The sequence below is a fragment of the Solanum lycopersicum genome, chromosome 12 (assembly GCF_036512215.1).
Source record: "Solanum lycopersicum chromosome 12, SLM_r2.1".
Lineage (NCBI taxonomy): Eukaryota > Viridiplantae > Streptophyta > Magnoliopsida > Solanales > Solanaceae > Solanum > Solanum lycopersicum.
The window spans coordinates 52523707-52550615 of record NC_090811.1 but is presented as its reverse complement, the minus strand read 5'-3'; the positions used below and the strand labels follow the sequence as shown (position 1 = coordinate 52550615).

General features: G+C 35.1%; 1 protein-coding gene across 1 annotated transcript; it reads right to left on the bottom strand.

Moving 5' to 3' along the window:
• Window positions 1-5841: 5841 nt before the first annotated feature.
• LOC101265106 (RHOMBOID-like protein 12, mitochondrial) lies at window positions 5842-26694 on the bottom strand. Its single transcript, XM_004252203.4, has 8 exons — window positions 26213-26694; window positions 21857-21977; window positions 21629-21748; window positions 10300-10410; window positions 7841-7891; window positions 7062-7166; window positions 6904-6945; window positions 5842-6342 (listed from the first exon to the last, which is right to left on the bottom strand). The coding sequence occupies exons 1-8, from the start codon at window positions 26530-26532 to the stop codon at window positions 6253-6255; spliced, it is 960 nt and encodes a 319-aa protein (XP_004252251.1). The 5' UTR covers window positions 26533-26694; the 3' UTR covers window positions 5842-6252.
• Window positions 26695-26909: the final 215 nt, after the last annotated feature.

Genomic DNA, 26909 nt, shown 5'->3' with positions numbered 1-26909 from the left:
GACAATTTTAATTGAACATAACAACAACAAATCAAAGAGAAGTCCAAATATGCAGAACTTGAACTACTGATTGTTGATGAACATAGCAACAACAGAAATCAAAATACACAAAAGTATCTTCCTATGGAACCTGCACCATTTCAATATTCTATTGAGTCTCCTCTCCAACAACAAATTAGAGTTCCTCAAGTTGTCAGTATGAACCTGCCTAATACATAATCTTGCTCCAACTCATTTATTTTGTTCACCAATCTTGGAAGGATAAAATTTGATCTTGGATCCAATTCTTCTTTGTCCCTCCATAAAAAAATTGTAATTTTTAGACTGAAATGATCCAAAATAGTACATTAGCATCGTTCAAATAAAGTTTAGCAAGAATACAAGAGAAAAAACACAGACATCATAGCGTGGGAAAGACCTAAAACTTCCCAAATTTAATTTCAATCAAGTAGTTTGCAAATTCAATAAAATTGTGTGTTTGCATCTCACTATAGCGTTGAGCATTGAGTCTGATTCATCCATACAAAGCCTATTCAAGTTTTCATTTGACATTTTTGATGAATTTCAAGAAAATTCAAAATTCTAATTAGAGACCTAAATAAGAAATTAGAGAAGATTACAAACCTATAATTCAAGATTTTAAGTAAAAATAAACATTAACAACTAAACCCTACTTAATTTTGAGAAGAAATCATGAATGTTTAACAAAGAAAACAAGGATTAATGCTGGGAAAGAAGAAACAACGGGTTATTTAAAGGTGGGCAAGATAACCGTTGGAGAAGGAGGAATTTTTCGTCAAATTTATGTTTTTAACGTGCCTAGAGGCTGTGAAAACACCTCCTATGACAGGTCAACGCTTAGATGTGTAGAAAATAGTGAAATATATAGTTCAAGTGGGTAATGGGACATCCGTGAAGTTGGAGTTTGTAGTTGAGATTTCGGATATAGGTTTAGAAATTTTAGACCATTTTCTCTAATTGACAAATAGTTGTCTAGCATTTATTATTTGTATATCTTATATAATTGAATTTGTTAATAATTTTTTGCATTTATTATTTGTATATATTATACGATTGAATTTGTTAATGGTATTTATATACATCTTCGCTTGTATATCAATTGATTATGTTATTTGTCGTTTTTAGAAATAATATATAATTACATATTTGTATATATGACCAGTCGTATATATACCAAAAAATTTTATGCATTTATCGTATGTATATGTTATATGATTGTATGTGCTCATGATAATTATATACATTTTGATTTGTATATTTCAGTGTTCATGATTTGAAATTATTTTTTTTGTTTCAAATGAATAATTAGAAAGGAAGAACTAAATCGAATTATTAGTTTCAAATTGAAAAATATTTGTTGTTGTATAAAATTTTGATTGTTAAACCCAGTAAAAATAAAATAAAATCTGAATTTTAAGGGATAATTTCAGGAAAAATTAGCAAACTAGTCAAAATCAACAACTTAATTAGTAAAAAACTCACTACTTTAAAAATATTAGTTAAAATGTCAAAAATGTGATTATTTTGAAAAAGAATATGTATCCTAATTAAACTTCCATTTTATCTCCTAAAAATTTATTTATTTACATTCCCATGTATATCCATCGTTCACGTTTTCCAAATTATTTTTATTTAAAAAAATGAAAATTTGCAAATCCCATTGTTCACGTTTCCCCATATCTCTCTTTTCCATATTATCCCATAAGTAATAAAAAAAATTCTCTCTCCATATTTTTCTGTTCATATTCCTTTTTTTTAGATTTAGTTTTTGATTTTATTGTTGTTTAAATCATTCTTATTCGGTGAAAGTAGGATAATTCTCGTTTAAAACTATAAAACACTCTTCAATGGATAATTCTAAGAGACTTACTAGAGGTATTCATCCTAGTGAAATGAATTATAGTGATTTTCCATCATTTAATCTATGTATTACTCAAGAAATAGCGGATATTGTAGGATCCGCTTCTAAAATGAGGGAAGAGAGATGACAAGAACAAAGTATTTATCAAATTAAGATTGAAAACGTAACTCATAGGGCACAAGAAAATGACGGAGAAGACTAAATTGTTGATGAAGGGGTTTTTAAATATTTTTGCACATTTAGATATTTGCATGTTGACTTGAAGTTAAAGAACAATTTGTTCAACAATGTGTATTGAATATATTTGTAATTTCTTGTTATGTACATTGTGTAATATTTGTTAGTTTGTATTTTGTATTCCAGTTGCTATTTTATTATTATACTTTGGGGTCAGTTTTTGTTAAATTTGATAATTGTATCATATTTTGTTCATTCCTTTATATTTTTTTCACATTTGTAGATATTTAATAATTTATGAATGCATTTTACATGACTATGGTATATCAGATTTTATTAATGAACTTTTGTTGGATTTGTGTCGTATGCTATGGAATTTCTATTTATTTGTTGTATTTGTGTTATATGATTATTGTTAATAAATTCATTTTGGGTGATTTTGAATTCAGATGTGTTTATACTAATTATACTTTGTGTGAGCCTTGTTTGTATCCGTAAAGTAAATATACACATTGTAATGCTATTTGTATGTTTCCAAAGTAAATACATATTAGTTGTACTCAGTGATACTTATTGTATTTTGGAGATGCTTGTATTCTTATTGTATTCACACTAAAACAAAATTTCTCAAGTCATTAATAAAGTCAGGAGTAGAGTTGTTAACAAAGTCAGGATTAAGTAACTAATATATGTATTTACAATTGTACTTGAATCATATTATGAACAAAACTTTATCAAATAATAAATTTATGTATTCGCAACTTCACTTGCATCATGTTACGAACAAACCAATAATGTTTCATATTTCGATCAAGTCTGCCAACATATATGTATTGTTTTTGTGGGTTATAACTGTCTAGAAATTCAGTGTATTCTTACATACATCATTTTCTCAGGGCACTGCATTTGCATGCAAAGATCTACTCCAGATTGCACCCCACGTTCACTATTTTGTTAATCATGAAATTAGAACTCAAATTTCTGATCATCTTACAGTGCAACAATATAAAATGTTTTGCGAGAATACATGTTTCAGTCATTATATGAGAATTAGAAATTGTGCTGATCAAGGACAAATTCACAGGTATTGTATGTCACTGGAATTAGAATGTAGTACTCGGCAGACTTTTGTTATCCGAGTTAATGGTACTATCTTAAAGTTTACGTTAAGGACATCGATTAGTAGGTTAAATTGTGTTGGTGCCATAGATGATTTTAAGTTTGACACTGAAGAACCTAATAGGTTGATTTTACAATACTTTGGTGGGTAAGGAACTTATCCGTAAATCAAACTTAATATATAGATACAAAAAAAAAAGTTTGGGGTGACAATGATGACGATGCTCTTAAGTTCGTCATATTTTATTTCATTCATCCCTATGTATATTCCAGCGAAAAGGCATCAAAGATAATTCCTAGAATTCACTTTGATTTAATTGAGAGTGGTCGATACATTCAATATCCTTGGGGTATTAAGGCATTTCATTGGTTGCTAAAGAGTATCAACAAGACGATCAAAGCCTCATGACCAATTTTCCAGAATACGTGGTATGCCAATTGTACTTCAAATATGAATTTACGAGTGCAGTCATAAGGTTGACTTGAAGTTTGCCCTGAAAATTGATGATAGTCAACTGGAAAACAACAGGAGAAAATCCTCGTTACAAAAACTTGATGAGTAACATATTCAATGATGATAACAGAGAGGTATTCACTGTATTAAGTATTCAGTTTGTCCTCACAAAGTAATTTTTTATGTGAATGTTTCATTAATTATCGTTTAAATTGTTGTTTTTTAGATTAAATGAAAAAAATATTGTTCCTTCTCCAAGGGAATTGATGTTTTACAATTGTCACCAGAGGGTGTTGGTTACATGAACCAAGGTGTTAATGGTGACTCATCAGATGATGATCTGGGTGATGTTGATATCATTTACCCTTCAGTTGATGATTTCAATGAAATCTGTCAACATTTATATATTCTAAACACATTGAAATTGTATTCATAACAATCACTTGGCAAAATACATATCAGTCATCATATCCATTTCGATAAAAATTCACATCTTTTTGTATCCAAGTAATATCACTTACTGAATACATAACAATCATCATGTTATGAACAAAACTGCATCATAGTAATAAATATTATATATTCACAACAATAATTCTTCATATTTCAAACAAGTCCCTTAACATATACGTATACAAAACAAATATTGAAATTATATTTATTTTAGAACAAACGCTTACAACATACATTACATTGATCATATTTATTTCGTTAAGGAATACAACTTATTCAAATAGTCATACGTTATCCATAGTTCATACAATTTACAACCAAAACAGAATACGGATGAAAACAGAAAACGGATGGAAACAGACTACTTGTTTACAATTATACGAAGCTTGAATACTACGCTTTACAATTATTTTCAATTACACTTTCAATTTTTTTCGCACTATATCAATTTCAAATATACGAAAAGAGAATACGATTACCAATTATATCAATTATAAACAATGAGAAAAAGAATAAGGAAGAAGCAATTACCTCGTCAAATTTGTATGAAAATCTTGAAAATTAGAAGTTGAGAGAATTATAAGATTTTGGGAGTGTCGGTTGATTTTTTAATTTTTTGTAACTGATGAGAGTTTTAAGCAATACTTTCATCTTTAATTTTTTTTCTCTCCCTTAATTTCTCCTTTTTTGTTTTAAGTATTTGTATTTTTTTTTAATTTAAACAATTAGAAAATAGATTAAAGAGATATACAATAAACTAAAATTGTGATATTTTTACTAAATTATGAAAGTATTGACAATGGGTCTCTTAAATAACAAAATAATGACATTTACAAAAAAATTCCGTAATTTTATAGCTTGAAGAGTCTATTTCGGTAAGAAATTATAAGGATATACACTTAGCATGAATCGTGAAATATTTTCCTTTTTAAAACTGATTTTATCACCTCAATTAAGGAATTAAGTAACAATTATATTTTTGTTACCGTATTTAGCGCTCATATATTCATTTAATTATTATTTTTTCGTATAAATTTAAAACAAAAAAATGAGATCTACAAGACTAATGTTCCATAACAAACTAAATTATACCCGTAAAGCATAGTTACATAAACTATGGCTATTGAACATTATTTGCTTAAATGTATTTGCCATATATGAAATTTAAAAATAAACTTGACTTCCATGGACATATCTTGTTTTTTTTTTTTTTTTTAACTTTTTTAGAAAAAAACGTTCATAAATCATTTGGCTTGACAGCTGCAAATGGGAGTAACAAGCAACATAATAGCTACAAGCAAGAGTGGTTGGTTTAGGACTCTCTATTTTTTTGGTCTCTCATCCAGTGTCAGGACTCAAGTACTCACGTTGGAGCTAACTAAATCCATATTTACAATAAAGTGTCACATCGGAGGTTAATCAGCGAAATCTCTTAATTAAAAATGAATAAAGGGCTTACCACTCCACCTCAATCTTTTTTGATTGGTTTGAACTTTTAAGGTACAACATGATGATTAAGTGGCAAAATGTTCATCCATTGAGAAAAAGATTTAGTGTGGCTACTTGTATTACCACTTAATAATGGGTTGAATGATACTCTTAGAATTATTAGTGTGACTACTTGTATTACCACATAATAATGGGTTGAATGATACTCCCCTCGGTCCCAATGTATATGAGATAATTTGACTCGACATAAAATTTAAGAAATAAAAAAAGACTTTTAAAACTTGTGGTCTAAAATAAATGATAGAAATTTCTATAAATGTAAATCATTTCATTAAGAATAAAATGAACATTTTTAAAGTTAAATTGTTACTTAATATTAAATATGTCATTTTTGGGACCCACTATAAAAAGAGTAAGTCATAAACTGGGACATATACGAGTCATCAAAATATAGGTTGCCAACTCTCAAGTATGAGAATCCTCATCACTGATTTGGTTAGAAGCATCATAGTATCTACAAATTGAGTCCATGGATGTAGAATCTGACTGTTGCTGTTATTTGAAGGGGCATTTTCTTCGTACTTCACCCTAGAAGAAGGCAAAAATTCAAAGGGGGAAGGAGCTGGGGCTATAGATATATGTGTACATAAAGCAATAATGCAATTTGGTACATCCTAGCTATGTATCAGCCGAATTGCAGTTTCAAGGAAATGAGACTTCAGAATCTTCCCCTTCTTACTCGAGCCCATGTTATGGCGGCCATGGCAGCCCCACCCAAATGAGCAGATCCAGATACTAGAGTGTCACCCTGAAGTTTAGAAGAAAGAAAGTTGTTATACATATCAAATGAGTCATTACAAACCAGAACTCCTTTTTGCAGCAAGATAGAAGGTAAAATGAGCAGAATAAATGCTCCAAATTCCAATGATAGGACCACCTACATCTTCATGGCTGAAAGCTAAGATCTCAAGCTGGCACATGAGTGAGACGGATCTTAGTGTAGTGCTGTGGTATAGTTTAGTTCCTTAACCAACATTTTTGGGCTTGGAGAAGTCGTTTGACCATTTACACCCATTACTCGCTAAAAAATTCTAATCTGGCAAATTGAGTAGTGGAGAATCTAGAAAACTTAAATATGGAAGGCGTGTAGAACTTGTACAAGAGAACAAGTAAACTTTACTAAGAAGACATTTTGGTTTTATTTTCGCTAGCAACTGAACCTCAATAACTGCAACCCCTAACACAAATCATGCCCCAAATAATAGCCTAAAACCGCTTCTCTTTCTGATACTAGTCATTGATGACTTCATTTCATGATAAGGTTAACAAAATAAACAACAGAAGAGGATGAAGTGCTAGAAGATCACACCTCATATATTCTTAAGACGTCTTTTCCAACCATGAAGATCCCCTGAAATGAAATAATGACCAGTTGCATAGAAAGTATTAGCCAATTTTAACTGTGGCAACTATCATCTAGAAAAGTACCAAAAAATGATTTTGGTTAAGAAATACGCAAGTACTGACCAGTAAGATTGCTGGGACAGGAATCACCAAGTTAAAATAGACAATTTTTGTAGGGAACAGGAATATATCAAGCAGCATCACAGCATTTACAGCCCCACTTGCACCCTAAATGGAAAAGTACAAACAGAAGTCAACACAAAATGTAAAGATGACATAAACTTGTTAACTTTTCATGAAGCAAACTTCATCCATCAACAATTCAATTTGAAGTTTCAAGGATTCCAGAAATCAAAGAGTAGTTTTGACAGTAATCTAGTCCATGCAAAGGATGAGAAACCAAACCAAGAACCATTTTCTTTAGAGGCTTGAATTATTTGCTAGTTCCCACACACTGAGCAGATTAGGGATTCAAAATAGCAATCTGTAGAACAAGACCTAAGAAATATAACATTGGTTTTGAGTTTGGCTAGGAGTTATAACAATCAGATACAGGGGCTGGCTAAATGAAAATTATGCCAATTTTTAGGCATCCACGATTTAATAGTGATAATCTTCCAAAATTAGTTCACTAGCTACAAAGATCAAGACTGAAGTGTTGGTGAAATTGGAGCATTTTTTTCTGAGATATGATGTAGTAGTCCAAATACCAAAGGACAACACTATCAAGTCATGTAAAAAGAGAGGCTTAACTACTGAATTTGAAGACAACAAAGTACTCCGCCTAAAAAAATGATTATCTTAAATATAAATGAGAAAATGACAATCTCCTCACGGAAATGGAATTGAAGAAGGCAGCGAAGAACTATCAGAGATCACGAAGAAGTAAGACAAGAATTTACCAATCCAAGAGTTTGTGATGGATGCATGCTCAGAAGTTGTCCTCTTTGTGTCTGCCAAAGAATAGAGACAGTCAGTAACTACTTCTACAGTGAGACATAATACTTCCTTCATGTCATTTACGGTCACAATGGTCACCTTAGGTCAATTTGACTTGCATATTTTATTGGTGCTAATGAAGGAAAATATTAAAATATTAGTTGTAAAATTAAAGAGGGAGACCATGACATCAAAATGTAATTCCGATCGTAATTTTTTTTTGAAACTTGGGTAAGATAACACGAGGTCTGTAAAACATTTTAGGATGTGTAACCATGAAAAGTAAACATTAGCAGTTACAAAAAAAAAACCCATGAAAAGTGACAAATAACTGGAACAAAAGGGAGTAATTAATATTTATGTAATTACTTCATCAAAATGAAAATATGGATTTAAGTGACCAACTTAAATCATGCAGTGCAGGCCACTTCAATTTTTTAATTTTTTTTTTTTTTGCGATGGCAACAAGCTTTATACTAAAAACACAAAAGGTTCTGTGTGCCATATTTACAAAATGTAAAGACCAAAATGGTATAAACAACAAAAAGTACTTACTTCCCTAAGAGAGATTCTAGAACATCAGATGGAGACTCAGTATCATCTATGTACTCCTGTTTACACAAAATACAATTGAGTTTTATCTTCTGCATTGAGTTGCTCTTATCTACTATCCATACTCAGCTTCGTGTTACTTATTCTAGCCAGCACCCGATGATAACCGTCCACCAATCCAACGTAAATTGAAATATCTTCCATAGCTATACACGTGTGAGCACATGCTCTGCCTCCTTTCTTGATGGAGGTTCAAACAGGAATGAAAAATTATTCATTTAGTATAAATTGACTCTGAAGAATTCCATACACTGCAAACCCATCACTGGATATCCATTTAATGTAGGTGTTTCCTGTGAGAGGGTTTGAAATTTACAAATAATGCATCTTTGCAGCACATCTTCATCCGAAACTTCTGAGCCACCTAGGATGATGACACTTGAGCATTTTTATTGGGGAAATTGTCGACCGTTTATCGTTTCTGATGGTTTAATGTAAAAGACTTTAGGCTTTGGGCTTCTGACAGAAGGTGTTTGCTTCTCCATTTCTGGAACGTTTATGAATCTTGCCATTTTTTGAGCTATCTCCCCAAACTGTCCTCCAATATAACCTCCGGTGATAATGACAGATCTATATCCCTCTTCTATAGCTAAGCTAATGTACCTTTCCATATTTATTGTAATTAAGAGTGCAGAAGAACTCTGCAAAAAGACCTCTCATTTTCCTCTCCTGACCGATTTTCTTTGTTCTGTCGATGCCATATGAATATGTCTTCTATCCACTTCATTTTACACTGCTTTTCTTAGTAACTTCTATGTTTTCTTCATTGTTTTCTCCTTCTTTTACTTGGGTTTGTTGCACTTCCTTTTTTTTTTGGACAAAAGGTAACAAGTTTGTAGACATCTTGTTGCACTTGAGCCGAGGGTCTTTCAAAACAGCCTCTCTACCTCCACAAGGTAGTGGTAAGGTTTGTGTACATTCTACCCTCCCCAGACCTCACTTGTCGGATTTCATTGAGTATGTTGTTGCTGTTATTGTTAGCATTATCTTATTCTTCGATTTTTTACTACTGTTGCTTAATTTACTTTGGTTTATCTCTAATAATTTTTAGAGTCTGTACCTTTTCTTTTTCAATATCTTCCTCATTGTTTTGTTACTCCTACATTTTTTCAAACCATATCCTGAAAAGCTGTGGGTCTATCGGAAATAGCCTCAACCACACAGAGGTACGCACCCCACCCTCCCCAAATCCCACACTATACTGGTACGTTGTTTTCTGAAAAATAAATAAATGTCCACTCATCAGGACAAAAAACTCATGAACTACTGAGGAAGTGCAGTAAATCGAAAAACATAACTGACAAGCTAGCCAACTGAAAAACAAAAGCAATCTATAAGTATACTACAAGCACATACTCAAGTACCACAATAACTACTTGACAGTAGACCTTAATTATCCCAGAACGATACTTAATCATACTTTTTCTAGCTTTTTAACTTCACTCCAATTCCTATATTTTTTTGAACCATTAATAGGTTAAATAATTGAGATTTCACACTTCACCTTGTTGAGCTTTCCATGTTTCCAAAAAAAAAAAAAGAGACCAGAAAGCATCAACTCTTTAATGTATTCAACATGAATTTTGCAAATATCAATTGGACGGAGGACTTGATCATCATTTAGTGGGCAGTTAATATAAACAGGTGAAGTTACAACATTCTTTTATCAAACTTCATGATACATTTTTGTAACTTCACATCTTCTTGATGCTTTCTAATATCATTTAATTACTTTATCAAAAAAAAACAGAACTTCATGATACATTTTTTTATCAAATAGATATTATAAGATTTGCTAATCCAAGATTACCTGTAGTGATGGAACTATAAAGGCATGATATAACAAGTAAAAAACTGAGCCCGCAACTGCTCCAGATAGATACAGCTTCAGAAGAAACTCAGGCCCAAAATATCTACCTATCTGCCAATAAAAAGATATTAATAAGATATTAATCAGCGAGAAAGATGTCAAAGTGTGCACATATACTGCAAGAGCTTCCTCTTAGCTTATAACAATTTTCCTAGCTCACTGCCTCACTCTCTGTAAGATGTGAACATATCTTATAACTAGACTGAATTGATTCTTTTAACATTTTCCAAGTTAGATAATGCTGAAAAAACATACACTGACCATTGATAAAAAGGTAGGAAAGTTTCCTAACGCATCTGATGTCCCTATTTTTTGAGAGTAAGGTCTAGAATAACATACTCCTCCATGTTCCAGAACCAAAAGGTCTTTTGAACTAAAAGACAATCCAAAGGTAAAAATACTCCTAGTCTCATCGCGAACTACCACTTTCTTCATTACTCAGGAGCTATCACTTTCCGTTGCAGCTGCTCACCCCCCCCCCCCCCCAACACACACAATTTCTTTTTTCGTCCCTGTTCTGTCATGGGGGATAATAGAATATACTTCAACCAAGGGGTTCAAATCTTACAACAATACCAGATGGACTTCCAACAATATATCTTGGTACAATTGGGTGGAAAGAGACAGGAACATGATGAGGAGGATCACACTTAGCGAGAAGGTGTTGGAATGGATTTGCTTCATTCTCAGAGAAGCTTCAACTGACCAAAAAAATCTGGTGAGAAGATGGAGATATAAGGACCAGGTGGCAGAGTTTCTGGTACTAGGTAATATAATGCTCATCGGAGATACATGAGCATTTTATCATTTAAGGGAGAGGACAGATCAGTTATCATTAAATGCACTCCACCGAAGGTGATGAAGATCCAGGACAAAACGACATAAATGTGCCTTTTGCAAAGGTGGTTGCAGACAGTAAATGGCAGAGCAGCAATTCTGAGGCATCACATCTAAGGGGAAAATGACTGAAACAGACGAAGTTGTCAAAAGCAGAGAACAATGTTTGCTTAGAAGGTGCATATTTGGGTCTTTTGGCAAGAACAAAGATGAAAATCATACTTTGTCTGATGTTTAGACGTTGGCCTTCAACAGAGTGGAAGAAGGATTTTGGATTTAATACATACGAGATGCTGGATGGCTACTTTCTCTTCGAGTTCCCCAATACATGGCGGAACAGGTCCTCCTGGGAGAATGGATATGGAAGAGAAACAAAATTAAATTAGCGTGGTCAAACCCATATGCAGGCTGTGAACCAGCTACAGACAAGCCCAAATCTACTTGGATTTGGGTTTTCCAATGCATTTATGGACGGATGAGACCTTCCATGAGATCTATGAGCTTTGTTGTGGATGGTTGGCGACGGAGGCCACATATGAGAATTTGTGTTTTTCTTTTTCTTTTAGGAAAAGGGGAACCCAGTCATGGCAAACACCCAACAAATAGGTACATATGACTTGTATGCACCAGCTTTAGGGGGAGTATTAGAATAGGAATAGGAAGGTAGGAACATACTATATCGAATCATAGTTGGACAAGGATTGTATTATAGTGTCTCAATGAAATAATGTAAATACACAATTCAATAGGATTTTTCTCCTATATTTCTCACTAGGAGGTTGAAGAAACATGGGAAAAGGAGAATAGCACAGAGTTTGATGCAGGATTCTAAGCAGACATAGGGGGAGTTTGGATTAAGCTTATTTTTAGGTGCTTTTGGCTTTTAAGCACTTTTTTTTTAGTTTTGGAGGTGTTTGGAAAAGTTAAAAAGTCCTTTAAGCACTCAACTTTTTAGGCCAAAAAAGTTTTAACCTCACACCCCAAAAGTTAGCTCAAAGGGAGGAGGATTATCTAAGTCTTATAAAGAGTCTACCCATCTCATTAGCCACCGATGTGGGACTTTTGTCATTCTTTAACACCCCACCTCAACATCTGGTGCATGAACAATTTTGATTTTGGGGGCCCCAACATCGGGTGAGACGGGCCTGCTCTGATAGCATGTTGAAATTACGTCTTAGGCCTAATTCACACCCCAAAAGCTAGCTCAAAGGGAGGAGGATTGTCCAAGACTTATAAAGAGTCTACCCATCTCATTAGCCACTGATGAGGGACTTTTGTCATTCTTTAACAAAGTCAAAGGTAGGGTATCCCGTACTTATGGCTTTTAGCCTTTGACTTAAAAGTTACTTTTTATAACCTTTATCCAAACGTAGTCTGCCGTCCAAGAAACTAAACTAGAAAGGAATGTTCAGGAACTTATAAAAAAATATTGGGCAAGAGGATGCATCTATTATGCATGTTTAAGGGCTAGTGGAACTAGAGGAGGAATTCTACTACTATGACATTTCAGAATTTGGGAAGGGGAAATAGTACGAGTTGGAGCTTACACTCTGTCCTGAAATTTTATGCTTGGTTTATAATTTTGACTGCCACATTGCATGAGTTAACGGGTCACCTGGGGTGATTACTATGTATGCAGATTCCCATCTAAAAAGAAAAGGGGACCACACTAGGAGATCGGATCTTCAGCTATGAGAGAATTCTCAGATTGCATTGAGGACATGGAATCATTGACCTGCAGTTAATTGGTGGCAGCTATACCTTGTTCAAAGAAGACAATCATACCACTGCATCTAGGATTGATAGGATATTGGTATCGGAACAACCTTTTCGCAATTTAAGCGAACCATCCTACAAGGAGTGACTTCTGACAATGTGCCAATTGCACTCTTCTGTGGGCAGTAGGAACAGTCTAAGGCATATTTTAAGTTCGAAAATTGGTAGATGAGTGATATAGTTAAGGAATAATGGAGTGATTTTGAGTTTTATAATTTATGGGAAGCCAGGTTATATGTTAGCATGTAAACTCAAAGTACTCAAAGGGAAGCTGAAAGACTAGAGCAGGCTTGAACAGGAGAATTTGAAACTGAAGAAGAACAATATACTTAATCAGATGGCTGAGATAGAGTCTCATTTGAACAACAGAGCTCCAATAAAGGAGGAAACTGCCAGAAAAGCAACATTGTTTATAGAATATAAAGGTTATTTGAATAATGAAGAGGTGGCCTGGAGATAGAGATCAAGGGCCCTTTGGCTCAAGGAGGAGATAGGAATACTGAGTTTTTCTATCAGATTGCTAATGCTCATAAGAGGTACAACCATATTGATCAGTTGGAAATACACGGAGAGACTATTTCTGAGCCAAAAAGAATCAAGGAAGAGATCATATCTTTCTACAAGAACTGTAAACAGAAACTGAAGATTGGAGACCCTCTGAAAACATCAGCAATCATCCAACCATCACAAAAGCTGAAAAGGAGGCTTTGCAAGAAATTTTGAGGAACAATAAGGTTTCGAGCGTCTGAAGTTGTGTGCTATAGACAAAGCACCGGACCCTGATGGTTTTACAATGGGTTTCTATCTAAAGTGCTGGGAGGTTATTAAACAAGACAAAATGGAGGGTTTTCACAACTTCCATTCAAGTGAGATTTCTGAAAAAAGCTTTAATGCGACTTACAGTACTTGATTCCTATTAAGACAGGAGCTAAGGAACTCAAAGACTTCAGGACAATCACTTTGATAGGTAGCTTCTACAAGCTGATCTCCAAGGTACTGACAGCGAGATTGAAAAGTCTGGTGGATAAACTGGTGGACAAACAACATATAGCCTTTGTCAGAGGCAGATGAATAATGGATGCAGTGCCTCATAGCTAAATGAAGCAATTGACTCTCGAATTGCACAAGGAAACCATGGTATTCTATGCAACTTGACACTGAGAAAGCCTATGACCATGTGAATTGGGAATTCATTCTAATTTCTAAGTATGATGAGACAGCTGGGCTTTGGGGGGAAATGGATCAATTGGATCAAGTTTTGCATTTCCACTGTGAATTTGCAGTTCTCTTCACAATAAGGAAAGAAAAAGCTTCCACCTGTTCCAATGGAAGAACATCATCAGAAGCAAAAGAAGGGAGGTTTGGACATCAAAAACCTTAAGCATCAAAGCAAAGCTCTCAAGGGTAAGTGGCTATGGAGATACCATCAGGAGGACTAGGCTCTGCGGTGTAAGTTCATCAAGAGCAAGTACGAGGAGCTCAACAAATGGGTAACAGAAGAGATGAACTCTCCTTACGGAGTTAGCCTCCGGAGGTCTATCAGAATTTTCTCGCCTTTCTTAGGTAGCCAGTCAACTCTTAAGCCGTTAAGGTACAGAATGGGAGCAAAACAAGTTTCTGGAGTGACAAATGGCTGACCCTGAGAGCCTCAAAGATCTTACCCAGATATTTTGCTTTGGCTCAAGATAAAAAAAGACAGCTGCTGAAATATGAACTCAACAAGGGTGGGATCTAGTTCCCCAAAGACATGTTAATGACTAGCAAATACACAGAATGATTAAACTTCATACGATTTGAAGAGCTTTTTTGAGAAGGTAACTATTTATTTATTTTGCGTAGAAGCTTTTGGAGAGCTTTCAAGGCTTGTAAAGAGGAGAGGACTACTCATGGTGGCATGGGAACAGTAAAGGCAGATACAAGGTAAACGTTAGAACATGAATAGGTTTATACAATCCTATTAGAATAGGAATAGGTTTACACAATCCTATTAGAATAGAAATAAATTTATACAATCCTATTTAGAATAGGAATAGGAACACAAATAGGAATAGGAATAGTAAATAGTATCCTACTTGGTAAAGGATTGTATTCTAGTGCCTGTAAATAGGATCTCAATGTAATAATGTAGAAACAACAACGTTTTAATACTATTCTTTTCCTATATTTCTCACATGGTATCAGAGCCTCTACGATCTTGGTAGAAAATCAAAGAGCTTCTGCTGCCGGGGGTGGCACCAATATATGTTGCCCGTCTGGCCAATGATTATGCTAGCAAAAGTTGGGTCACCATGTATCTTTCATGTGATTATTTTCTCATATGTAATTTGTGTAAACAACGTGCCATCATTCTGGTGACTACTTTCATATATCTAATTCTTGTAGCACCGTGCCATCTTTCCAGCGTCTACTTTTTCATACTCCCTTCGTTTCAAAAAGAGTGATCTATTTTGACTTGACACAGAGTTAAAGAAAATAAAGAAGACTTTTGAATTTTGTGGTCCTAAATTAAAGTTATGTCAAGTGTACTAAATCGCCTTTAATCTTGTGGTCTTAAACATGCCACCTGAAAAGCTAAAATTAAAATGTTACCAAAAAAGGAAAGAGGTCATTCTTTTTGTAACGAAGGAAGTTTTAATTTGTGTAGACTGTAGCATTGTGCCATCATTCCTGTGACTACTTTTTCATATATACTTTGTGTAGCACAGCTCGAGACCTTAACTGGTCTTCCCACGCCTATGCCACTCGGAGTGTTGAGTGTTGTTATGTTAGCTGGTGTAACTGATTAAACCGGGCGTATGCATTCGCACTGGGAACAGGAACTTAGATTTAGGACTCCGAGTCTACGTCCCGCCGCCCTCGCCCCTATCTCTAAAGCCGCTAACTTCGATACCCGGGGCATTTCCCGCCATTCTTCTGATGACTACCTCTTTTTGCATATTTGATTTGCCTATACCGTGCATCTCTCTGGACTACTTTCATATTTAATTTGTGTAGTACCGTGGATTTTTCCGAACTATTTTCTCGTATCTAAGTTGCATTAGCATCATGTGTCTTTTCAGTGACTCCTCTGATTTGATTTGCATAGTCCGATTCGTCTTTTTGGTGACTCCTCAAATCTAATTTAGTAGGGTTGTGCCATCATTCCAATCCTACCCGTATAATTTTTCTTTTTCAATAAGGTCGTGCCATCATTCTGACCCTACCCATATTATTTCTCTTATTCAATGGGATTGTTCTATCAATTCAAACTATTCTATATAATTTCTATTTTCTAGTTGCGTTGTGATATCATTTTGACCCTACCCATATAATTTTATTTCTAAGATTGTGACCACTTTTAGGCATCAAATCTAATACCCCGGCATATGAGCACGTTCTAGCCAATTTTTCCATAGCTTGTTTAATATCGACTCATTTATTGATTCCAAAATGATCCCAATACTATATACTAGATTATGAGTACTTTGTTGCTCGGGGGAGTTTAGTAGCCTTGTATTCGATTATGTGAGTCACTCTATGTTGTCTGAAATAGTCTTTGCAAGTTTGGTTTGGAAAGTTCAGCACTGTAATTTTATCACACTGTGTTTCATCAGCATTATGCATCAAATTCAATATTTCATGAGAAGATTAAACACATTGAGGTTGCCTGACATTATGCATCAAGCCCTGTATTAAATGAGAAGACAAGCACATTGAGATTGACCGTCAATTTTGTGAAGTCGGGTAATCAACTTACAGATATCTCACCAAGCCCCTCATTGGTCCTCTTATTAATTACATATGTAATAAGCTAGGTACATAAATTGTATGCACTAGCTTGAGGGTGAGTGTTAGAACATGAATAGGTTTATACATTCCTTTTAGAATAGGAATAGGTTAACACAATCCTATTAGACTAGGAATAGGTTTACGCAGTCCTATTTAGATATCAACAACAACAGGCAGCAGTGGCCACAATGTGGACTGGTCAAGGCTGGAATTTGTTCCTAAGGAGACACCTAAATGACTGGGAAATAGAGAAGGTAATTGCACTGCAGAATTCAGTAGCTAATTTTAGCAATCTTACTGAGGAGGACTCACTGGTTTGGCAGAGTGACATTCCTGGTAAATTCTCAGTCAATTCAGCACATAGGGCACTCAACAAGACTGCAGACCAAGAGACAGTCTGGCCACGGAGGATGATCTGGAAGCCAAAAGTGCCCTACAAAGTGAATTTCTTTTTGTGGTTGCTGTCAAAAGAAGCGGTTCTGGCCCATGAAAATCTGAAGAAAAGAGGATATCAATTTGCCTCTAGATGTACTCTTTGTGGAGAGCAAACAGAGACAATCAACCCTTTTTTTTACACTGTAAGTGAACTGTGCAGCAATTTTGAATGTTCATTTGCCGGAAAGGAATTACCTGGGTGAAACCAGGAAACATCAAAGGAGTTCTAAGTAGCTGGATTAGGGATGGCAATGCTTCAGAGGAGGAGAGATGGGAGTTTGTCCCAGCATGCGTTTGGTGGACAATTTGGAAAGAGAAACAATAGGAGCTTTGAGAATGTACAGAATAGCCTTCAGAAGATCAAAATGAATTGCTTAGCTCTTCTCTATTTTTGGTGCAAACAAGATATTTTAGCTAGAACAGAAGACATCTTTGATGTACTAGATTGATTATACTTTATAGGCATCAATCTAATTAAGTCAAAGATCCTGTAAGATGTAATACTTTTTTTTTGAAGGGGAACTACACTTTTGGCTGTAGTTTACCTGTGAATATCTATAGACTAATGTTACCAGCCTTAAAAAAAAAGAAAAAACGAATAGGAATACAAATAGGAATAGGAATAGTAAATAGTATTCTTATTGGTAAAGGATTATATTCTAGTGTCTATAAATAGGACTCAATGTAATATTCTAGAAACAACAACAATTCAATACTATTCTTTTCCAATATTTCTCACAGTAAAAGAGGGATACAAGCAAGAAAAATCAAAGTGGTGATCAAGACCTCAAATGGCCATGGAAGCATATGTGAAAAACCAAAGTGCCACAAAAAGTAGCATGCTTTACTTGGCTTCTGACTAACGAGGCAGTTTTGACCTTGGACAATGATGCCAAGAAAGGAATCTATTTATGTGTTCATCATGTGGGAAAGCAACAGACTGTCAGACATCTCTGCCCACATTGTAGATTCACTACCAGATGTGGCAGATATTCCTTAATCTCAAAGGCATATCCTGGACTATGCCCTAGTAAGATTGATAAGACTCTATTCAATTGGGAGGAGGCCGGATAGGGAGCTAGAAATAGAAGTAGATGGAGGATGATCATGACATGTATTTGGTGGACTACATGGAGATGGAGAAATGATAGATATCTGAGTCTCTGAGAATAGGAGTAACAACTTACATGAGGTTAAACTCAAATGTATTTTGTTGCCTTTTTGGCGTACAAATGTCCATTCCAATGAGACTGAGGGTGTTCGGTCTGAAGGAAAATGTGTTTTCTTGAAAATTATTTTCTAGGAAACTAAGTGCGTTTCCTACTTATTTTCTTGTGTTCGGTAGGTAACCAAAATATATTATCCTACAAGCATTTGCAGATAATTTTTAGACAAATACTATAGGAGGTGAGGGTGGGAAGTTGGATGGTGGGGATGAGTGATATGGGGGCTGAAGGGGAAGATGAGGTGTGTTGGAAGTGGGGAGGACACAATCAATGTGAGATGTCACTAGTAGAGCTTGTTTTCCCTACTTCCATTGGGAGCTCATTTTCCTCGGTTTTGAGGAGCTTGTTTTCCTATACAAAATGATTTCCAAAATATTTGGCCAACCGAACATGGGAATACCGAACACATCCCGAGTCAGTTCTAGATGTTTTAGGGTCCACCTAGACTCTAGAGTAAGTTTAGCTCTAGGTGAAGACTATACCCCCTTTAAGTTTTAAATATGGGTTTTACCCCCTACTACCTAAGTACTACTATAATACAAATGTTACCTGCTCCAAAATATACGGTACAAGAGAGGGGGAGATATAATCTGGTTGAATGGGAGGTCACTCAATTAAGAAAAGAACAAGGAGGATTAGGAATAAAGAATCTCGAAATTCAAAACAGGTGCCTTTTGATGAAATGGCTTTGGAGATTCTGTGATGAAGAAACTTCCCTCTGGAAGGAAGTAATTATTCAAAAGTTTGGACAGAACAGTCCTTGGTGCTCAAATGAAGTGAATTGCACTAATGGGACGGGTGTATGAAGGGCTATCAGAGGTCTATGGTCAAAGCTCCAGGAGAATTCCAAATTTAGAGTGGGCAATGGTAACAATGTTAGGTTTTGGAAGGATAGTTGGATAGGAGAAGTACCACTGCAGGATAAATTTCCAGATCTCATGTTACTATCTAGCAACCCTGAAATTGTTGTCTGATTGCTGGTCCCCCAGGGGTGGGATCTAAACTTCAGAAGGCACTTAAATGATTAGGAGGTAGTAGTTGACCTGCTTAAAGAAGTGGATACTTTTGGTGGGACAATAATGGAGCCTGATAGACTTAGATGGAGACACAGCTCAGAAGGAAGTTTCACCGTAAATAAGGTATACAAGAGGGAGAATAGCATTATGCAGGATGAAGAGCTAAAGATATGGAGAAATGTATGGAAGAACATAGCCCCTACAAAAGTGAAATGTTTCACATGGCTAGTGGTAAGAAAGGCATGTCTTACACATGAAGTGTTACAAAAGAAGGGGAGAGTTGTGGTGACTAGATGTTTTTTGTGCAATGAGACTAGGGAGACAAGCAATCAATTGTTCCTACAACGTAAATTCACTACCCAATTGTGGAACATGTTTTTCAGTCTCACAAAGACAGTGTGAACAATGCCAGAACATACAACCGATCTAATGAGTTGTTGGATGAAGAGAGGGGGAAGTAAAAGTCAGAAAAAATGGTGGACGATAATACCCTCTTGCATACGGTGGTCAGTCTGGAGGGAGAGAAATGGAAGGTGTTTTGAAGACGAAATCAGACCAGTCCATGATGTGAAATGGAATTGCCTGGAGACTTTAATTTTTTGGTGTAAAAATAACTATATAGAGGAAATAGAGGAGTTAGTAGAATTTCTAGGAGCTTTGTAAAGCTAGAGTCTACTTGTTTTGTAACTTGTTTCTGATGGTGGCCAGCATTCCCAATGCTGAAGAATACAACAGTACTAATTCTCAAAATAAAAAGTACAAGAACCAAACCTTGGCCTCCACATCATGACATGAACTAGCAAATTATATCACAACGGCCAGATGCATCAGGCTACCTCTAAGGTTACATCAAGGAATCAATGATGGACATGGAAAAATTGCAACTAAAATTGTTTTGAAGAGAATAAGTTGAGAGAAGAATAAATGCAAATACGGCATAGATATCTATATAGATGAGTAGTGTGTAATACATCTGTACATAAAAGGAAAAAACGTATGATAGCAGAAATAGATACAAAAATGAAATCTTGAGATAGGACTGGATGTGTGGGCATCCTAGGAGAAAGAAGATTGGAAATTAAGATATACAGGACAAGGTAGGAGTGGCCTCGGTGGAAAACAAGATGTAGGAAGTGAGGTTGAGGTGGCTCTGGAATGTGAAGAGGAGATGCACAAATGCCCAGTGCGGAGGTTGGATACGAATGGTTTCAAGAGGTAGTGGTAGGCCGAAGAAGTATTCAGGAGAGGTGATTAGAAAGGACATGACATAGTTGCAACGGGACATGACCTTAGATAGGAGGTTGTGGAGGTCAAGAATTAGGATAGAAGGTTAGTAGGTAGTAGAGTATTCTCTCGCTTTATCTTCGATACTAGTAGTCGTAGCATTTCTCCTTTAGTTTCTTGTCCTTCGATTTTTGTTACTATGTATTGTCTCTTTATCGCACTATTTGTTGTACTTACTATTCTTTTTAAGAATGTTTTGCCATGCTTTTACGTATTTTGCCATGATTTATTTACTTCCATTAATTCTTTTTTGATATGCTTTCCCTTGAGCCGAGGGTCTATAGAAAACAATCTCTCTACCTCCCAAGGTAGGAGTAAGATCCAGGCTGCAATCTACCCTCCTCATGCCCCACTTGTGGGATTATATTAGGTATGTTGTTGTTGTAGAATAGTAACCTTATCAACACTTCGTACCACTACCACCCCTTCCACTAATCTAGTTCTATCTAATAATAACAATATTTTTCTTTTAAAATAGTATTTTTTTTCCTTTTTTATTTTATAATAGAGAAACCAAAAGCATCAGCGGCTCAAGGTTCAAACTTCTAAGCAAAAGATAGGGAGCTAACAAAATTCACAATTCATCTACATATTATTTACATTTCTGAGATTACTAACTAAAAAAGAAGTGTCGAACTTTTTTCCTGGAGGGAATGTGCCAAAATCCCATAAAAACATATCATGTTACTCTGTCTCCAAATGGTCCAAAGAATGCATGTGGGCATTCAAAAGATATGTATTTTACTAGCAAATACATTTTTTAAGTCCCTGTCCTTCTGTAATAAAACAGTATACAATTCCATTAGTTGCTTAAGTTCAACATCAAAATTGAGGCTACTGCATACCTACGTAGCTAGAAAGCTTTAGACTCAATAACATTCTTATCTTTTAACCTCAAAAAAAGAGTGGACAAACAGGTGAACTTACACTTGTTCCAAAGAAGTAGAGTCCAATCATATTAGAGACAAGATGCCAAGTACTTATATGACTGAAAGCTGATGTTATCAATGTATGAACCCGTCCACTTGTAAAATTGTCCACTGAAATCTAAGCACCAGATACAACTCAAAAAAAATGTAAGTTGGAAAACTATCTTAGCTTGTATATTGCATCAAAAAATAAGTTTATTTTATGAGAGTTATCTTAGCGACTGACCATGAAGTTCCTCATCATGAATCTACTATCAGCAACACGCCATAACAAGAACACAGCTACGTTAGTGAAGATCAGGCATAGCACCACGCCATCAGTAGAAAACCTCCCATAACTTGATCTCCTACAAATTGGAAATGCTCATGTCTTAGATAATATAAATCATATGAGTTGGATTAAGGGCAAGGACTGTCATCACCATAGATTGCCTTTTCTCCTGACATAACTTTGAAAGGCTAGAATCAGGTGAAACCATTACACTCCAAGCTGTCACAACTCATTAGTCACTGCAGATCAGTGTGATTAAATATTACTCACTCCATTCTATTAAAGAAGTCATAACTTAGAGTAGAAAAATGTGTGTAGTTGGACTAAGGGCAAGAGCATGATATCAGTATATCACACAGATTGCTGCCTTTTCTCCAACCAGAAACTTAAAATGTTTAGGAACAGTTTAAGCCATAACGAACTCCTAGCTGTCACAATTCATGCACGTCAGTGTCAATAAATACAACTCACTTCATACCAATAAAAATGATGTACCTCCGCTTTGGTGGAGACTAAGAGTAAGATGGTTGAATAGATAATTATATTGGTTAAGAAAAATAACTATCTAAATAATAGGTGATACAGTAATAAGTGCAAAGAGAAAACTAAGTAGTGAAGTCCCCTAAAACTATGTCAAATCAACTTTAAGATATAATGTAAAATTAGTTTATACTAGTTAGAATGGTTGAAGGAGAAAAAGTTTGCCACTTCAAGAAAATTGGTCAAGCTTTTTGGGACAAACAAAAATGTAAAGTAGCTCCTAAAGGAGCAATATTTATCTTACTGTGCATAATAGTACCAGAGGCTCAACAATTACCTATTTCAAAAAAAAAAAATAGTACCAGAAGCTCAAAAAATCAAGAAGAATAAGGAACAATCAGTTACACCACACAAGTAATTCATCTGACACAAAATTTACCTGTAACAGGATAATTGGTATGATCCTTATTATAGCTGTTTTTGTTTGCTCGATGTTCCATTTATTATTCCATAGAAGTTCTACTTAAGCATGATATTGTTTAACCATTGTGATGAGCAATTCACAAAAAGAAAAGAGCAGAATGGAAACTGTAAAAGAATATGCACTATAATACTTTATCTGCAACTTCTCTTGCATTCAATAACTAATCATATTCTTGAGGTTTGAATGTGGTCTCACAAATGGAAAATAGAAAGCAAAAAGTAACCAAAAACATTTCTAGGAGGTAGTACTAATATTGACAATGGTCTAACAGTGGTACACATGGTTTTGTCTCTAGTAGGGTATCTGAGAGAGGAAGATTGAAACTGCTTTGGTGTAAACTACAAGAAGCCACACTAGATTATAAAACTAGAGATCTTTCATACAGTGGATAAATGACACATCTAAAGCTCTACTTCTATCATCAGAATGCTATTCTTACAATTGAAGTCAACCAAAGATCTGGCGTTCTCTGCATTTGCAGCCTTCATGCATATTCCCTTCCGTAATTTGTACCTTATTCTTTTATTTATTCTGATCAATTCCCTTATTCTAAGGTTCTTGCAGAATCATGAGCTCATCGAATTGCAGGTCTAATGTATGTCCCGTCTATGATTCCTACCCTATTACTAAGCCTACATGTGAGACTAGGTTAAAATTTCAAATGAAATATGTCATATTTTACTTTTATATCTACAAGTGAAATAGATTGCACCTCACATGAGATTTATGAGATTATCTATGAGGAATAATATCAAAATATCACATGCATGAGGTTGAATTTGTTGGTTAGTTTCCCACCTATTATACACGTGAGACCCCCCAAAAAGGCCCCACCCTTGTGAATGCACAAAGAGTGGAGGTAAGCAAGTAGAATACACATCATGCTGCTCATTCCTTCCATTGCTAAGATGAATAGAAAGGGGGACAAGGGGTTACCCTATCTAAAGCCCGTCAAGGACAGAAAGAAACTATTGGGAGTTATGTTGATTACTACAGAAAACTTAACTATACTAATGCAGTATCTCATCCAGCCGATCCATTAAGCTCCAAAACTCATCCTTTACATCATAAGAATCAGAAAGTTCCAGACGGATGGTCATATGCCTTCTAAATGGCTAGTTTGCATAGAAACCCAGATTGTTGACTTCTTTGTCTAGATTCCACACACTCATTTGCTATCAGCACTACATCCACAATTTGTCATCCTTTTATAAATGGCATTTGTTGTCTGCCCACTGAGTTTATCACTTCTTCCAGTTTTTCTACCAAAAGTTTGGCTATGATCTTGTACACCCCTCCTGTCAAGCTTATAGGTCCGAAATCATTTAGCTCCATGGTTCCCACTTTCTATGGTATTAGAGCTACAAATGTGGCATTGATGCTCCTTTCAAAAATTCCTACCTTGTAAAATTCTGTACGGTTGCTACTAGCTCTGAACTAATAACAGCATTGACAAAAGACTGAAGAATGACATGGAAAAACCATCTAGCCCTGGTGCTTTGTCACTTGCACATGCTTTTATGCTCTCTGGTATTTCCAGTTGCTCAAAAGGTGCCATCAGGAGGTTATTTTCCTCTTCTCCAATCACGGGACCATATCTCATATCTAGATGTTGTCTCCAATTTTCTGACTGAGTATAGCTTCTCATAATAGGCTACTACCTCCTTTTGCATCTCTTCTGGTTTTGTCATAATCTCACTCTCACCTCCAGCTAGGAAATTGTGTTTATTCTCCTGTGTGCATTAGCAGTTCGGTGAAAGAAATCAGTGTTTCTATACCTTGCTTTAACAAACTGTCATGAACCTCTGCCTCCATACAATCACTTCCCTTTTACCTATGTCTTAAAACTACATGTTAAGTGCCAGTCTAGAGGTTATTTCTTCTTTCTCTAGTGCTCTATGATCCTATATCTCCTCTAAGTCAGCTAGTTGCCTCAAGACTAGGGGTGTCAAAAATGAATCCAAACATAGATAACCCGCCCAGAATTTTAAGGGTTGGGCTCAAGATAATTTGAATTGGGTTCAATCTAAACTCATTCAAGCTTAACCCGTTTGAAGAGAATCCTCAAGTGAGCCCAATTTAATCTCCAATTTCAACCCGTTTTAGAACTTTTTATTAACATATCGTATATTGAAGATATGAATTATTATCTATTTAACATCTTTTAAAATTTATCTATCCATTTATTACTTTTTAACAAAAATTCTTGAGCATAAATCCAAACTATGATTATAAATGTTAAATATTAATATGTTAAATTATAGAGATTAATCGAGTCAAATTGACCTAACCCATTTTATAGCTCATTTGAGCCCAAAGTAAACTTGGGCGGGTCAGGACAAAATCCGATTTCTATCCCAACCCATTTTAATATCTCCAATTTTAACCCAATCCACCCATTTGACACCCCTAATCAAGACATTTTATTTCCAAATTTCCGAGAATGGGTAACTCATGAATGTAAATAACAAACATGAAGGTGTTCTTCTCAAGAAAAAAAGTGAAGGAATAATAAAGATGAAACAAAATTTTTAGCAAGACCAAGTTGTAGATCCAAATACGGTTTGCCCCTCCTGGAGAGTACCATAACTCATGTGTGAGGTGCAAATGATCTAATAATCACTACAGATAAAATGAATCCAATTATTTTAGAAATCTTAACCTACTCTCAATAATAAACTAGAAAATAAATAGTGTGAGCATAAATTATGATGCAAAAGAACTTCGCATAAAATAAAATGAAGAGATTATGGCTCAAATTTAAAAAATAGTAATATGGTGCAATTGAAAAAGAGAGGGGATACTAAATGCAAGGGAATCAAGTCCAAAACTATATTTTAAGTCCCAAAAGAATTCCCATTTTAAGCAACTCATAGTTCTCCCCCAACTATTAAGAGATCAATAAAAACTGAAAACAACAGCTAGGTTCAAGTTTCCTATCTCCAAAGGGACCGAGCCCGTAAAGATCACACCCTATCACTATATTTCCTGCTACTTCCGCAAAAACCCAGGAAAATACACTGAATGGAACTTGCTTACAAGTGTACAACTTACCTATCCATCAGCAAAATCAAATACTAGTTTTGAAGTCAAGACTCGATTCACTATAATATCTCAACAAAAGACAAATAAATTGTAGTAGTTAAACTAAAGATAGAGACATAGAATATACAAAAGTAAGAGAAACAATGAAATGGAGGAGTAATATTTATAATCAGAACAAAATTGGCAAGAATTGAGCGGAATGTAAAGGGTTTTTGCCTTGACACAATTTATTCAGTATTGAAATGAAATGAGTATCCGGAGAGGAGAACAAGTAATGATGCTTAAAGGGAATAGTAAAGTACCAGCTGCGGCGAATGGAACCAACTAAGGAATTGGAATGAAAATTTCTTCTTCCTAACTGAGTCCTCCCAAGCCCAACAGTACGGTAAGCTAAAACCTTGCTCGGATCACCTCTGAAATGGGTATTTGCTAACAACTGCTTCGAGAAAAGTGGGTTTGAGAAAACCCCATGAGAAAATTTCACATTTTGCAGCCTCCATGAGTGTGAGGAAGTGGTGTATGGGGCAGAAAAACAATGGTTTGCCTTGGAGAGATTTGTGGCCCCATTTGAGAGATTTCTATGTATTTGTGGGAGGAGTTTGAGTGACAGGAGCCTCTGCATAGTTCCTGTAGATGGAGAATTTGTTAAAGGTGTTAGTTTATACTTGGAGTGGCCAATAGGTCTGCTTATGTATTTCGCTCGACTTCATTCCAAAAGGTAATTGAACAGATTCCATGTTATGGCAATGGACCACAATGTTAGACTCGAACTCACAATCCTTATGGAAAGTGAGTGTATTTATTATTCGAACAAGTCTCTTATTTTAATGGTTCAATTTATAATTAGAAAAATTCCAACCAAAAAGAAAAAATTAACAATTTTAAGAACAATAAAAGAATAAGTAATATATTAAAGAGCAATTTTCACATATAACAAACACAAAATTCATATTTGTATGTTATAGCAAAGTTTGCATAATTGTGCTCCACAGCAAACAT